The sequence below is a fragment of the Amblyomma americanum genome, chromosome 5, assembly GCF_052857255.1.
Source record: "Amblyomma americanum isolate KBUSLIRL-KWMA chromosome 5, ASM5285725v1, whole genome shotgun sequence".
Taxonomy (NCBI): domain Eukaryota; kingdom Metazoa; phylum Arthropoda; class Arachnida; order Ixodida; family Ixodidae; genus Amblyomma; species Amblyomma americanum.
In genome coordinates, this window is record NC_135501.1 from 1,646,026 (window position 1) to 1,662,868 (window position 16,843).

The following is a 16,843-nucleotide window of genomic DNA, read 5'->3' on the forward strand; positions in this document are numbered from 1 at the left end:
ACAACTGCTACACCGCCACCACGTGCGCCTCTATCACGCCGATACAGGTGATACCCCGGTGGTACGATTTCATCATCATTTATATCGTCGTGCAGCCAAGTCTCAGTGATCACGCAAATATGGGGATCGTACGAAATCAGAAGTGTCTCCAAAGCGTCTGTTTTATTTGCTATGCTTCTAGCGTTCAAAGAAACCATGCGTAACTCACTCAACTTTGTTTGCTAGCTATCAGGCAAGGCAACTGCTTTCTTCGGTAGTGCCAGGCGGGACATCGTGTTGTCATCCCATACATAGAAGACGTCGTCAACGCGAAGTTTATCATAAAATAGGTTCACTAGAAAAGGAAGGGGCCCGAGAACCGTGCCTTGGGGTACCCTAGAAATAACAGAGGAGCGGGAAGATGAACACTTACTAGCAAAAACAAACCGTTGCCGGTTAGTTAGAGGCAAGACCAAGGGAATTGAGATTAAGATGAGAGTTTCAAAAAAAGCCGTTTGTGTGGAACTTTGTCAGAGGCTTTTTCGAAGTTTAAAAAGAGGGTGTCTACTAGAATGTTGAGATCAAGTTTAGCGCTGAGGTCATTAATTAATAGAGCTAATTGAGTATCACAAGAAAGGCCCTTTATGAATCCATGCTGGTTAGGGTGAAAGAAATTAAGAGAAACTAGAAATTTCATGATGTGAGAAAAGATTACTTTTTCCATTAGCTTTAATGGACGCTAGGAATGGATATCGGGCGGTAATTGTGACGAGAAGATGAAGGCCCTTTTTTTGGTATTAAAGACTACCCACTTTCTAGTCTTACAGTACAATGCCTGATGAAAGAGCAGGACACTTGTGACATGTTTCGTGTTTTTTAGTACCTTAGCATTAATGTCACCAATACCTGCTGATGAGGATAGTTTCAAAGAATCAATTACTTCAATAATACCATGAGGTCCGAATGATATATCGGGCACGAAAGGGAAGTGAAAGGACAGAAAATCAGGTATATCCCCGTCTGGTTCGCGAGTAAATACAGAAATAAAGGTTTGGTTAACCACTTCGGCAACATCCTGTTTGGCAACTGCAGTGTTATCATTGTGAACTGCTGTTCTGTTGCTAGGGTTAAGATTAATGCATTTCCAAAATTGACGAGGGTTTGTGTGCAACATTCCGGGGAGTGTGGTGTTAAAAAATGTTTGCTTAGATTTAAAAACTTGGGCGTTATAAACCTTTCTGGCTTCGTAATATTTCTTCCACGTGCTAAGGTTATTATTTCTTCTGGCAGCCCGAAAAAGCCTTTTCTTCTTGTTACTGAGCCATTTTAATGCATCATTGAAACCAAGGGGTAGAAACGCGCTCTCTCACAGTAATTGTAGGAATGTATCGCTGGATGAGGTTATTCATTTTATTCTTAAAGAGAAGCCAGTTAGTCTCGGTAGATTTCATTTCATTTATTGGTTTTGTTTGGCCAGTACAGAGACTGCAAACAAGGGAGAGCAAGCTAAAGGCGCCTAGTAGCGCCTGACAGAGGACTGCCCTCCCCATGTAAAAAAAAAAAACCAAAACAAAGTGGCACTTGGCAATGGTACAAAATTTCCATAAGTAACAGAAACTAGAAAAGCAGCGGATATATTGACAACGAAACAGAAATCAGTCATGCATAGAGCTAAGCACAACAAAACTAAGAGCAAAACATAACAAAGACAAAAACTGATTAGGTAAAAACACACCACAACTAGCTATAACAAAAATGTTCATGAACAGATTTCCTAAATCTGACCTCGGACATATTTTGTACTGACAATTCTGTTAAGTATGGATAGGTGTTTAATGTATGAGGAATTATGTGAGTTAGTTTTTGGAACCCATAGTTTGTACGGGATTTTGATGCATGGTATTGAGGGTGCCTTAGACTGTAAGCTGTTTGGGCAATTAAATATGTGCTCTCGAAAGTCTGCCAGTTTCCTTTCATAAGGTTTCTGATATAAACAGCAAGCTTCTTGTGGCAAGTGGCCGTGATGGTTAGCAGTCTATGGTTGAGGAAGGAAGGACCCGTGCTCTCACTGTAATGTAAATTATCAATCGCTCGTACAGCTCTTTTTTGTAAAGTAAGTACTTTCACAAGATTGGTTGAGGTAGTCGTTCCCCAGATCAACAAGCAATATTGTACATGCGAAAAGACTAGTGAGAAATAAATTTGTAGTTTGAATTTTCGAGGCAGTATTGTGCGAAATTTATTTAGGATACCAACAGAGCGAGCCATTTTAGTGCAAACGTAGTTTACATGATCTGTCCAGAGTAAGTGTTCTTCAAAAATGACTCCAAGGAACACTGTAGAGCTGACATGAGTTATATGAGCTTGTTCGAAGTGAATTTGGAAGTTGTTCGGAACTTCCTTATTTTTGGCTCTAAACAGTATGTACTTTGTTTTCCTGACATTAAGTTCTAACCTATTTGATTTTAACCAAACAGACAATTGGGATAACCAACTATTGGAGGCTGCTTGCAAAATATTACTATCTTGCCCTGAAAAAAATACGTTAGTATCGTCTGCATAGATTATAATGTTGTCTGCTGGACGAAGGTTGACGATATCATTAATATATAATAAGAACAACGTTGGTCCTAGAACGGAGCCCTGTGGCACACCAGACACAATCTGACCAATCCCAGATGAAATACCGTTAATGATAGTTGTTTGAGATCGGTTGTCAAGGTAGCTAGCAAATAAGGTTAAAGGAACGCCTCTTATTCCATAACACTGCATTTTTTCAAGCAATATCTTATGGTTAACCGAGTCAAACGCTTTCCTCATATCAAGAAATATGCCAACTGTTAGCAGTTTATTTTCTATGTTTCCAATTAGCTTTTCTTTGATTTCCAGTAAGGCGGCCTCAGTTGTTTTGTTTTTTTGAAATCCGTACTGTTGCTTGGAGATGACATGGTTTTTGTCGAGATATTGAGAAAGACGTGTGTTGATTGCAAGTTCCGCAATCTTAGAGAAAACTGAAAGAATGGAGATCGGCCGATAATTATTTAAATCATTAATGTCACCCCCTTTATGAATGGCAGTGACACGAGCTATTTTCAACTGATGTGGAAATGTGCCTGTCGTGAACATTAGGTTGACTATATGTGCTAATGGTATCGCAATGACATCTGCTACTTTCTTGATCGGGACTGGAGCTATGCCATCTACACCTGGAGCACTATTACTGCGTAAGGAGTGAATAATGGTAATTATTTCTGAGTCAGTGCATGGTAACAAAAACATGGAATTACTTTGTTTACTGGTTATATAGACTGAGGCATCTTGATGTGGACCATCAGTTGATTTTCGTGGAAAAACAGATAAGAAATGCCCATTAAATTCATTCGCTAGGTCAGCGCCATCATAGTTCACACCATGAATGTGGAGTGAGACGGGTGCGTTGGTTCTGTTTTTACCTAGAAGATCGTTAAGTGTATTCCATGTTCCCTTCGAGCCATCAGACATGGAGAACTTTCTCGCATAATAATCACTTCTTGCTTTTTTAATGTCAGCGCCTAACTTATTGCGGAACGTTTTGAATTGACGAAGAATGTCAGTGTCTTTTGTTCTCACAAAACGAGAAAAAAGTCTGTTCTTTTCCTGTATGCGGTCATATAGTTGTTTTGAAATCCACGGCTTTCTTGATTTTCTATGAGTTCTGTGCGTTGCTAGCGGAAATGTAGTATTATATTGTTCTTGAATAGTAGATATAAAATTTGTGTACGATTGGCATGCATCCTCCTGTCTTAAAATATTACTCCAATCTGTGCTAGCACAAAGGCGTCGAAACTCTGATAAGCTGTTTTCATCAATTCTTCTAAATGTAGACGTTTCCGGTTTACTCCTGTGTTGTTTTGGTTGACTCGGAACTATACAGAATATAGGCATGTGGTCACTAATGCTTAATGTCAAAACGCCAGCCGGGACATCACTAGTGCAAATATTCGTAAAGCACACATCAATAAGCGTTTCAGAGTTATCAGTAACTCGTGTTGGTGAGGAAATTAAGTTCACAAATCCATAGCTGTTGTACAAATCTAGAATATGGGCGTGGATTACAGTTCACCTTTGAAACTCCTACAAACGATTGCCTGCAGTTCCTTGACACAAAACTTCATTTCGTGCAGGATCATGTGTGCTGGAGGTATTCTCCGAGGTCTGATAAACCACTCTTAAATTATCAATCAAATCACTCAAAAATTGTGAAGTGCGGCATTGCTGTCTCCTGCCTAGGATCGTCTTTGCTCAAGTCGTGCCCCCACGAAATGAAGGAAAGTTTCTGCGAGCAAGTGAACAGACTAAGATTGGCTGGATTTCCAGAGGACGTGCTGTTTCTAGCTTCTAGCAAGGTGCTGAAAAAAGTAAAAGAGTTCAATAGGTCACTTTTGAAGGGTTCTGAGGAGAAAAAGAAAAATATTGCAGTCATACCTTATGTTCATCGGTTTTCTCATCAACTAAAAAACGTGGGTAACAGATATGGTGTTAATGTTCTCTTCTCTGCCCCTCAGAAAGTTAGTAGTGTTTGTGCGAAGGTTGCTGTAACAGATATGGTGTTAATGTTCTCTTCTCTGCCCCTCAGAAAGTTAGTAGTGTTTGTGCGAAGGTTGCTGCGCGCTCTAGCAGCGGTGTATGTGATAAACGAAAGCGGTGCTGCACTGTGAATCACAAGAACCGCTATGTCAGATGTTCAAAAGGAGTGGTGTATCACATTCCCTTTTCTTGTGGCCGGACCTATATCGGTCAAACGGGCCGCTGCCTTAATGTGCGCTTGCAATTCCCTTTTCTTGTGGCCGGACCTATATCGGTCAAACGGGCCACTGCCTTAATGTGCGCTTGCAAGAGCATTTTTTGTCATTGAATAAGTCGCCTTCATCTAATCTCGCTAAGCACTGTTCAAAATGCAGCGGCTGCAAGCCTTTGCTTGACCAAACTAAAATCTTGTTCAGACACCCTAATCAGCTAACCAGAGAGATTTCAGAGGCCTATCACATCCGTAAGAATCAGCACACGTGTGTTGCCGACCCTAAGGTGGTTTTGCATGAAAGAGAGTTTTGTTATCTTGACGCACCTGTATGAGCACTTTTCCTGTCACGCCCGCGCGATGGCTTTTGTTTTGTTTGTGATTGTTCTTCCTTTTTTGTGTTTCTCGAATAAACGCGCAGTTGCGAGTAAGCGCTTGTGTGGTTTGGTCTCTCTTGTCTGTTGTCCTAAGTGCGCTTTATAATTTTTGAAAATGTGTGTACGCCGCCGCTGCCACTGCCAAAGTGACTGCAGTGCACTGGAAAACAAACGCCCCCCTGATGAAGCCGATAAGCAGCAGACGAAGCTCAATTCAGTGAAGACAGATGGCAGCAGGGGAGGATCCGGCCAGGACTTGAAATACGGTTGCTCTGAACGCTTGGAACAGCGATGTAGCCGATGAGTAGGCTCCGCGGTCGTTTCCAAAGCTCGGGCAGCGCTCCTTACAGGTAGACGAACTCGGTCACGGAATGTCTCTACGCCGCCGCTGCCACTGCCAAAGTTCTTGAGTATCGCATATGACTGTTTTTATGTTTTGAAATTACTTGTTTGCGGAGACGTGGAAGAAAATCCTGGACCAGCAATAGAGGAAATGCTTCAGACTCTTGTAGATGGTCAGCAGTCTATTAGGTCAGACATAGCTGACTTGAAAGCACGACTGGAGAACACAGAGACACTAATACACAGCTTTGGTGTGCGTTTGACAGACCTCGAGAGCAAAGTAAACGCGATGCAGGGAAAGATTATCTCGAACGAGGGAGTTAACTCAGCTTTAACAGACATACAGGTGACTCTCCAATCGCAGCATGCAAAATTAGTCGATCTGGAAGATAGAAGTCACAGATCGAACTTAATTGTTTTCGGAATCGCAGATATACCTGACGAAACAGAAACCGACTTAAGAAATAAAGTTATAACAGAAACATTCGAGCATAAACTGGGCGTTACCTGTTCGTCTGTCGCTCGTATTCATAGACTTGGAAAGCCTAAACCAAATCGACCAATTATTCTTTCTTTCCAAGATTTCCGAGAGAAGCAAGCCGTCTTGTTAAACGCAAAAAAACTGAAGGGAACAAACACTTATATTCAGCAGGATTATTGCGCAGACACGTTAAGGAAACGCAAGTTGCTTTGGGACAGCTCTAAACGTGAAAGAGACGCTAAGGAAAAGGTGTCACTTGCATATGATAGACTTAGAATCGGCGACAAGACCTTTCTTTGGGATGACGCGTTGAACACCAGAAAAGAGCTGCCGAAACCGAAAAGGTTATCTTCTTCTAGCTAGCAGTCCGAGCCTTGCCAGCTACGCTTGCTGTCTCTAAATGCTCGCAGTATCGTAAATAAAGCAGATAAGCTTGAAAATCTTTTGTTGCTGTATGCCCCCCATCTTTGTGTTATCACTGAAACTTGGTTGAACGAGTGGATTCATGACGATGAAATAGTTCCACCAGCTTATCAGTTGTATAGAAGAGATAGAGGCTCTCGGGGCGGCGGTGTAGCAGTCATCGCGAAAAAGGGAATTAACATAGACGTTCTTGATCAAATCCACAATCACGAAAGTTTATTCTTAAGAGTGGTGTGGTCGGGAGTGACTTTTGTTCTTGTCACGGTTTACCGCTGTCCTGATTCAAAAGACGATTACATGATTCAGTTATATGATGATGTTGTAAAGCTGCAAGGTAAAAATTTAATAATCACTGGAGACTTCAATTTGCCAAGTATTAATTGGAACGACCTTAATTATGGATGCTCCACTTCTTCGGACGTGCTACTGGACATTATGCTTTCTCTTAACCTGGATCAAGTAGTAAAAGTAAACACAAGAGAGAATTCAATCCTTGACCTTCTGTTCGTTAGTGAAATTTTTTGCAGTGGAAATGTATCCGTTGAGACTGGAATTTCAGATCATGAACTAATTTTTTTCACGTGGGCTAGGGCTCTTGATAAGCAGAAAAACACTTCTGCAGAAAACTTAGTTAAGGATTTTAATCGAGCCAATGATGTGGAAATAATAGACTATTTGGATACTCACCTTTGCGTTCCGGTGACTAACGTTGAAAGCGCATGGAAGTTGTTTCGTAATACTGTCACATACTGTGTAGAAAATTTTATTCCATTAAAAAGAGTGCGTAAACGTCGCTCAAACCCATGGATTACGAGAGAGATAATTCACTGTGGGCGCAAAATAAAACGAATGCGGAAGAAAGCTAAGACAGGAAGTGAGCGGCTAAAACTTCTGAAGAATAATTTATTGACAATGATTAAGAAAGCCAGAAATAATTTTTTCAGTTACAGGTTGGAGGAGTTCATTAAAAGTGACCCTTCAAAATTCTGGCGATTTCTTGGGCAAACTAAAACAGACGTTTCGAAAATAAAAGTCGCTGGCAGAACACTGACTGACCCCTGTAGTATAGCAGAAAGTTTTAATCGCTACTTTCAAAGTGTATTCTCGGAACCGGATGAATTTGTGCATAGATCACCCGCATCTGTTTCTTCACAAGAAATTGTAATCACGCGCGAGGGTGTTCTGGCGATGGTTTTGAATGTCAATACCAGGAAATCTGGTGGACCTGATGGCATTCCTAATTTGTTTCTGAGACGCTATGCAGAGCAGGTTTCTGGATTCCTTACGGATCTTTTTAACTTATCAATGAGTTCATGTGATATACCAGATGACTGGTGAAAGGCACGCATTGTTCCTATACATAAAAAAGGGAGTCGCCTATTAGTAACGAACTATCGCCCAGTTTCTATCACTAGTCAATGTTGTAAGATGTTGGAGCATGTTATAGCAAGTTACCTTCAGAAATTCCTTGCTGAACAAAACACACTTTCCCCTTACCAGCATGGTTTCAGAAAAGGCCTGTCTACTGTCACACAGTTGGTCTCAACAGTTCATGAATTTTTGAGTATTCTTGACACTTCTGGACAGTTAGATGTGTTGTTTTTAGATTTCTGTAAGGCCTTTGACAAAGTGCCTCATGGTAAATTATTGTTGAAGTTGCCGCGCCTTGGTCTTCCATCTGACATAATAGGATGGATTTATGCTTATCTTAAAGACAGACAACAATTTGTTCAAATTAAAAATTACTCATCCGGCATGCTTTCTGTTACCTCCGGAGTTCCCCAGGGAAGTGTTCTCGGACCATTGTTATTTTTACTTTATATAAATGACTTAGTAGATGTTTTACCAGGTGATGTTTCAATCAGGTTATTCGCAGACGATTGTGTTGTTTTTAAAAAGATCTCGAGCACGGAAGACCACACTTCTCTACAGGCTGCCTTGAATGCTATTGATCTTTGGTGTCAAGAGTGGGGCATGGAATTAAACGGGGAAAAAACTGTTCTGCTCCGCGCTACAAGAAAGAAACACCCCAGCATATTCACATACGAAATAGGCAAGACTGTGATCTCTGTAGTTGATAAATATAAGTATCTAGGAATAACCCTCACAAATAATCTATCATGGTCTATTCATATCACAGATGTTTGTGCTTCCGCTTTTCAAAAATTATGCTTTTTGAAACGAAAGCTTGAAAATGCTCCCGTTAGAACAAAACTTTTAGCCTATAACACATGCATAAGATCGAGACTGGAATACGCGTCGGTGCTGTAGGATCCCTACACCAAAAAGGACATAGAAAAATTGGAACGCATTCAAAGAAAAGCAGTGAGGTTTATATTTGGAAAATATAGAAGACTAGATTCTCCTTCACTACTCATGCAACAACATAAAATTCCAACATTAGCAATACGCCGGAAAATAAATCGACTTCTGCTCCTTCATAAATTTTTGTCAAGTAAAGTCCCGTTTAAACTTCCAGATTGCATTCAGAAAGCTACCACCAGGCGAACAAGGCACACTACTCAATACACACTGGCTCCGATTTTTGCAAAAACCAATTCTTACCAGAACAGTTTTTTCCCCAAAACAGTGAATGAATGGAACAAACTACCACCGAGCATTTTTGAATCGAATAACTTTCTATCAGAACTGGAAAGTCTTTTTTTTTCCCAGGTAAAGGCGCCTTGATTGCACTGTATTCTTGTACTGTACCATGTCATTTTCTCACTCTTTCTATATTAATGCCTCTTTACGTTGTACTTTTGTATCTTGGACTGATGTCCTTTTTCTTGTATAGTTTTGTTCCAAATTTTATTGTGGACAAGTATTCATTTGTTGCCAGACTTACTGGTGTTGAATTTCTGGACATTTTTCTTTTGTTTGTGTAGCCTTTTTACTTTGCATTCTTTGTAAAATGCCCCTCCTGCTAGGGCCAAAGCATTGGCCTGCAGTATGGTTAAATAAATAAATAAATAAATAAATAAATAAATAAATAAATAAATAAAGTCAATAAGGAACCAAGCACAGAAATTGTCAAGTTCATGGTTAATGCTGCTGTAATTGCCCTTATCATATAAAGTGAGTGTTTTAATTGCTTTTCTGTGGTTTTGGTACATGGCTGAGAAATTTGGCGGGGATTATGGAATGATCACTAAGTCCTGGAAGATATGAAAGGGATAACAGGTTCTCTGGATGGGACGTTAGTATCAGATCAAGTATGCAAGATGATTGTACAGTTTGTCTTGTTGGGGAAGAGACTAGTTAGGTTAAAGCAAAGGTTTGACATGTGTTCATAAAATGACATTCTGTGGAATTCGATGCGATCTCAGAAGGGCAAGACCAGTTTATCGCAGGGAAGTCAAGATCGCCTACTATAAAGACAGTAGAATGCGGAATTTTCAAGGTTACACTGTTAATAGCGTCATGAAATAGTGGACCGAATGAAGCGTCGCAGCCTGGAGCACGGTAAACACTGCAGATTAAAATGGGCGGAAAAGAGGTGGTGGAGCAGATGAGCAATATTTCAAGGAGTGAGTCAATTTTTAAATCGAAGCATTGAAGGTTACAGTGGGCGGCTATCAGCATGCCGCCACCTCGCTTGCCTTCGCGATGGCGCCGAAAAATACAGAAGTTCGGGAATATGAACTGCACTTCTTTGTAATCTATTAGTTCATTAAGCCAAGTTTTTAGTTAGGACAACGATATTGCATTGAGTGGTATTAATGAGACTGGTGAGGGCATCGCGTTTAGGAGGAAGGCTTCATATGTTAGTGTACAGGAAAGATACAGAGTTAAGAGCCACACAGCGCGAGGGACTAGCGGATAGCTATAGGGTGAAAGGTGCAACCTGTTGAGAATCCTGATCAAATGAGTACGTAGTATTGCCTATGGCCGTGATCTTGTGCCGCAGGGTGAATTTCTCATGTTGCTCTTTTGCAAACTGGACGAGGTTTTTACGAGCTAGACAGGTGTTCCGGCAATTGTCTTCGGAAATGCTAAAATTGGTCCCTTTCAGTTTCTGTGCATTAGTAAGTACCTGTTCTTTAATTTTGAAGTGCGCAGACCTTACCGTTATTGGTCTAATTTTCTTACTGTCAAAATGCCCGAGTCGGTGTGCTCATTCGATGTACATCGGTTCGGCTGAAACAATTAACCTTGGCATCACAAAATTCGATAATTAGCTTCTCTGGTTCCACCCAAGTTTCACGATCGGTATCCTTTACACCAAAAAACAAAAAATTGGGACGATGAGACTGATCCTCAGAGTGATCTATTTTATGCACAAGGTACCCTAATTTACTTGCGTTATTCTTAGCGAGACACTGGACGCATTCGAACTGCTGTTTAAGAGAGCTTAAAGAAGCACAGTCATTTTCAATTTCAGCAAGTCTAGCTTTAATTTCTTCAAAAGCTTTCTCGTGTTCAGCCAGTTGGGTACGAATTGTTTTCATTTCTCGTAGAATTGATGCTTGGCCAGCCTTGATATCGTGCAGTGCCACTACCACGTCATTGTTGCTATCAGCGCCACCATGAGTCGTAAGCCCAGGATTTAGCTCGATATCGCTGCAAAGGACTAAAAGATCAAGCAATACACGTGTGCACTCAATTGAAAGAGAAATGCAATAACGTGGGCTCGGCAGCACAACCAGACCAGATCGGTCGACGTAGTACTGCCCAGCCCACTGAAGTGGGTGTTGATTGAAGGCTGTCTTCTATACTGTGACGTCGTTGCCGCTGGTGGTCCAATTGATGTGATGCACGCAAGTAGTGCGCAGTCTTCAGCGTCTGGGAGTGGTGCTGCAGGGCAGGATTGAAGGTCAGGTGCCAGTGATTCTGGGCCTCCTGACGGGCAGTGCCGATGGATTTCCTCCGTGGTGACGGCCGCCTGCTGGGACGATGCGCTTGCAGTAGCAAAGGGTCCAGAGCGATTGGAGCTCAAACTAGGTGGCCAGGAAACAGTGAGAATGAGAAGCTGCACGAAGCAAAGGTGAGGCATTTAGGCAAGCCAGTCGACGCAGTGCCACAGAGCCCACTCTCAAAGTATCACACCACCTGAAAAAGATTGTGAGCAAAGCGAGTAGTGAAGGTCCTTTTTTCCGCCAGGAATAAGTTGGGAAGGCTGCGCAAGAGAGTGAACCAAGAAATTAGAAAGCAGGTGTGTCAGAAGAAGCACCGAAAGAAATTTGTCGACTGTTGTTCCACTGTCATATGGCTGATTTTACATCAAGGAGACCGGGCAGTGCATCAATGGTCAGTGTGTCAATGATGATCTGTTACAGAAGAATGGTGAATTGGGCGAGCTGGATGTTCATTTTGGCGGAAAATTGAGCGCGAAGGGACGAAGGACACAGAAAGGGGACACAGCGCTTGTTTTGTCCCCTTTTTTGTGTCCTTCGTCCCTTCGCACTGAATTTACCGCCAAAATGTCAATGATGAAGATTTTCACATGTATCAGGTGACAAATGTGTGCGCCAACCGTCAGTGGCTCTATTCCCACAGGAGGTCCCTAATCAGTGACGGTTTCGATATCACCCAGATGTATGTCAAAGTCTTGATTGTGCCGTATTTGTTTTCCCTCTGTTGCTTTGGCTTGCCTTGCTGTTATATATTGCCACCTCCTCTTTTTCGTAGTAAACGATATGATTGCTAGTCAATGCTTGTGTCTGCCTCTTCTTTTTTCTCATCCTGTTAGTCAGCGCTGTTTCGTCGTTTCGTTCAATTTTGCCTACCTCAGTCCAGTGACTGGGGAACACAGCAGTACGCGTCATAACTTCTCGATTGCCGTGTTGCCGGAGCAACTACATCACGCATAAAACGCACTCATAAATTCCAGAAGAGTACTGCCACGACGGAAACAACAACTATGCACTGTCTATTTCCAGTTCAGTTCGCCCAGATGGTCGACATTATTCCGCAGCCCTCCACTACGGCACGTTTTTCTCTCTTTCTCCTTACCCACCTTGTTTCCTTCCATTACGGCGCTGTTGGGGTGTCCCCGAGATGTGGGGCACCGTTTCCTTCCCTCAAAAGCCAATTGCCATGCGACAGCACAGATACCACATAAGCGACCAACTTGCCGCCGCGAAGGGAAAACGGCGGCGCGGTACAAAAGGTGTCCCCAATCTGAAAGCGCGGGCGTTGTTGACACATGCATCTATATCGAGGAGACCGGGCAACTCGGAGCGATCCGCAGCTACAGTACGCACCGTGCTCAATCCGAGAAGGGGCTCGATCCGACAGGGGGGACCTCGCTGCGGTGGTCAGGGCCGCAGTTCCACTTCCAGCTTCTGCTGTGCCGTGGCTAGCCGAGAGGCGAGCCAGTCTCTGCGCCGCTTCAGGTACTGGATGCGCAGGCTTTTCAGCTTGTAACCCGCGCCGACGCCCAGCAGGAAGGAGACGAACAGCATCAACGACAGCTGCCTGCCGCTCAGTGTCACCGACATGCCGCTTTCTCAACACGCACCCACTATCTTCCTCGGAAGGAAACCAAGGTTAAGGTTGACGTAGCGCGAAACTGCCTGCGTTCACAGCTCCCAATCAATCCCGGCCAGCACCAGCAGTGAAAGGTGGCTCCAGTGGCGGTCGCGAGAACTAACATCGCTGCAGTCGAGTCTTGCTTCCGGTACAGCGCGGCCGTCTGCTAGTGCCGTAGCAAAACACAGGAATGAGAGGCGGAGTAATCATGCTTTCAGGGCGTTTCCTTTTCTAGTTTTTCATTTAGCTCACCTATATTCGATACCGAAGCGAAGTGTTTAAATCGTAAGTATATATTTGCTCCCAGTTCTGCCCTAAGGTCCGTTTTTATTGCGTATCACTGAGGTTCAAAGACGTGTCCTTAGGTCTGTTTAAAGCAGGTGCACAATCGGCGGTGGTCCCAGATGAAAGCTTAAAAAAAAAATTTAGTGCGATTTCCGTATATACAGCATTGTGTGTTTTTATCGTGAAGACTTTCAAAAGTTTCCCCGCCTCAACCGCTGGCTCTTTTGCGATGAAACTGCACACAGAGCTTGCGAATTATGGTAACTTTTTTATCGTAGCAAGTTTTACAACGGTACTTACTTAGTTGAGCCGTACATGATGCGAAAACGCAATCGTCTTCGTAGAGATCGGCCAATCAAAACCCGCAGACGACGTTTTTTCGCTGAATAGCGGCAGTGGCGCCATCTGTTTTCGGCAGTCGAAAGTTTCCCAACAAGGCCACCCGTGTGAGTAATAATAATAATAATTGGTTTTCGGGGAAAGGAAATGGCGCAGTATCTGTCTCATATATCGTTGGACACCTGAACCGCGCCGTGAGGGAAGGGATAAAGGAGGGAGTGAAAGAAGAGGTGCCGTAGTGGAGGGCTCCGGAATAATTTCGACCACCTGGGGATCTTTAACGTGCACTGACATCGCACAGCACACGGGCGCCTTAGCCGCCGCGGTCGGGTTCGAACCCGGGTACTCCGGATCAGTAGTCGAGCGCCCTAACCACTGAGCCACCGCGGCGAGCATTGCAAGAAGCGCGGGCCATTTGAATATCCCGTTCCGGCCGTTTCGTCTGCTTCAACTGAAGCGCTTACAAAATTTTTAGCTAATTGAGCGGAAAAAAATATCAGAACAACTGATTTAACGAGGCTTTACCCTTCAAAGAATATTTCATTTTATTTCATTTATTTCATCCTTAAAGGCCCGAAGGCATTACATAAGGAGGGGCTTACAAATGAGTTTGTGTAAATGCACTCATGATGAAAACATAGGCACAATGAACTTAACACTGAAACTGTAAACACTAAAAAAGGAGGATCAAGCGGTTGCAAAATGGTAAGCAAAAAAATAAAGGAAAAAAGCACAAAAATACAGGGAAAAAATGCAGGAAAAAGTACAGGGCAATTACAAGTTCACGTGTTCTGAAAATGACTAGCGAGTTTAGCGCGAAATGTTTTGCGATTGTTGCACGAAACTATGTCGTTTGACAGGGCATTCCAATGGGTTATTGCGTCAGGAAAAAAAAGAACTGCTCATTGCTAAAGTACGGCTCTTGATGCTGGCTATGGGGTGGCACTGGCTGAGGCGACTGGAAGTTCGGATTGGTGGTTTCAGCAGGGGGTGCTTTGACGTCGGATGGTAAGAAAAGCTGTGTAGTAGGCAAAGGCGTGAAATAATGCGGCGTGACTCAAGTGTGGGGAGGAAGATAGAACGTTTGAGTGCAGTGATGCTAATTTATTTAGTGTATTCGGAGGTGATAAAACGGGTCGCGCGGTTTTGGATAGCTTCAAGTTCGGCGGTGAGGTAGGCTTGAGAGGGATGCCAGATGGATGATGCAAATTCAAGTTTGGGACGAACAAATGTTAGGTAAGCAAGTTTTTTTTTACTTCGGGAGATGCTGACTTGAGGTTACGTCGTAGATAACCTAAGACACGGGAGGCATTTGAACATATTCTTTGGACATGGTTTGCACAAGATAGCGCTTCAGACATCTTGTCCCTCAAAGCGTAGGGAACCGTACGGGCCTTAAAAAACTTTGGACACGCATTCTCTTTCAGCTGCAATGTGACCGGTGGTCCCTTGCATACGCCGAGTCCTGGAGCAAACACGTCAGCATATTCGTTGAGCAGCTCTTGCAGTTCCGTGCTGTCAGCTTTTATCTCGACTGGTTGCACACTCGCGACCACACGCGACAGCATTGCCACCCCAGCCTCGTTGAATGCCTTGATTGTGTCTCTGCCGCACAAAGATGGTCCGACGCTGTCGACCACTACGACCGTACCCGGAATGCCTTTCCCGTCGCATGTAGCCGTCATACTGAGCTGTCCGACAACTGGAAGTTCGCCCAAGAGGCAGGATAGCTTAAGCTGTGATTTGCGCAACGGCGGCCACAGCGCCTCGTACTTCCGGAACGTCGCTACGGAGATGACACTCACGGGTGATCCTGTGTCCACCAGCATAGTAAGAGGGACGTTATTCCAATCAATGTTCTTGTAAATTGGCCGAACCTTGCGGATGCTGGCTTCTTGGTGGAGAACCGCTACAATAGTGTACAGGGCTTCGCTGTCGTCCGAGCTCGTGTCCCCTGCTGCTGCCATTGCGTAGGAGCCCTGGCGTCGTTGGCCTCCCGGGTGCGATGCGTGCCGAAGGAAACTTGTGCTGGACTGGCACATTCGGCGCAGATGTCCTCGTTTGCCGCACCGGTAGCACACCGCGTGAAGGTGTTTGCATTCCGCCTCGGTGTGCGACTCGCCACCACACCTGCCACATGTATCGCACTTCTCCAGCCTTGGGCGCGGCTTCGATGAACGACTCTTTTGACGGGCAAAATGTACCTCTCCTGGCTCTGAAGAGTGCATGCTTTTGGCGTTCTGGGAGGCTTTCTGTGCCGAGACAACAAAGTCTTCCGCCTCTTCTAGTGTAAGCTTCCGTTGAGTCAGTAAGTGTCGCCGGACGTCTTCATCTTGCACACCGCACACAATTCTGTCCCGTAACATGCGCTCCAGTGACGTTCCGAAGTTGCACTTCTCCGCTAGCCGCCTAATTTCCGCAATGAAGTCCTGGGCAGACTCCCCGTCTTTTTGCGAGCGCCTGAAGAAAGCATAACTTGCAGCGATCTCGTTAACTTGCGGAGCATAGTGGTCTTCCAAATGCTGGACGACTTCTTGGTAACTCAGCTCATTCACTTGTTTTGGATGACACCGCCCCTGCACCACTCGCACCGCACTGTCTGTGAGCGAAGCTATGAGCAGCGCTCGCTTCTTCGTTGGTTCCGCGATGCTATGGGCTTCGAAGTAAGCCTCCAGCCGAACACGATACGTAGGCCACGTACCTTCTGCATCCGTGAATTCCGGTGGCCGCCCGGCACTCATTCTTGCGCACGTAAGTTCGCCTAGCGCCGGCGCGCTATCTCGTCGCCACTGCAATATAGCATCACGCAGCAATGACACAACAAGAAGGAACGATTTATTCAGGCAGCCCCTTTTATAGCTCGCCGGTGAGGTGACGTTGTGATCACGTGGTCAAGCCAAGGTTTGCCGACGACGCATCAGTCAGATGCAATCCAAGATACTTATATGACGTTGTTGGGACAATCGGAACTGAGTTTATATTGTATGAATGATGAATAACTGCGCGTTTTCGAGAGAACGACAACAGTTGGCATTTATCGAGGTTTAAAGGCATCAGCCATGTGTCGCACCATGTGGCTATTGTGTCGATATCTTTTTGTAGCAGGTGACTATCGGTGGGATCACGAAGGGGGCTGTATATTACACTGTCGTCCGCGAACAATCTTAATTTGGTGCTTGTGTTTAATGGAAGATCGTTGATGTAAATGAGGAATAGCAGTGGGGATAAGCCAGCCCCCTGTGGGACACCTGATGATACATCGGTAAGGGATGAGCGGTAGCCATTGCATGACGTGAATTGCGTGCGTCCATTTAAGAAATGATCAATCCAGGTTATTAGGTTATGGGAAATGCCTAGGGAGGAGAG

General features: G+C 44.2%; 2 protein-coding genes across 5 annotated transcripts in view; both read right to left on the reverse strand.

The window, feature by feature from the left end:
* The window catches only part of LOC144132229 (isoaspartyl peptidase/L-asparaginase), an 86,805-nt gene extending 73,977 nt beyond the window's left edge, over positions 1–12,828 (reverse strand). For all 4 annotated transcript variants that reach the window (XR_013314726.1, XR_013314725.1, XM_077664484.1 and 1 more), the window contains exon 1: positions 12,586–12,828. The gene's annotated coding sequence lies outside the window, so the exon portion shown is untranslated. The remainder of the gene's footprint in view (positions 1–12,585) is intronic.
* On the reverse strand, positions 12,583–12,822 carry LOC144132230 (uncharacterized). Its single transcript, XM_077664485.1, has one exon. The coding sequence runs from the start codon at positions 12,820–12,822 to the stop codon at positions 12,640–12,642; it is 183 nt and encodes a 60-aa protein (XP_077520611.1). The 3' UTR covers positions 12,583–12,639.
* Positions 12,829–16,843: the final 4,015 nt, after the last annotated feature.

Bases quoted from the DNA above. Each gene is read 5' to 3' on its own strand.
- LOC144132230 (XM_077664485.1), bottom strand. From the start codon at position 12,822: ATGTCGGTGACACTGAGCGGCAGGCAGCTGTCGTTGATGCTGTTCGTC.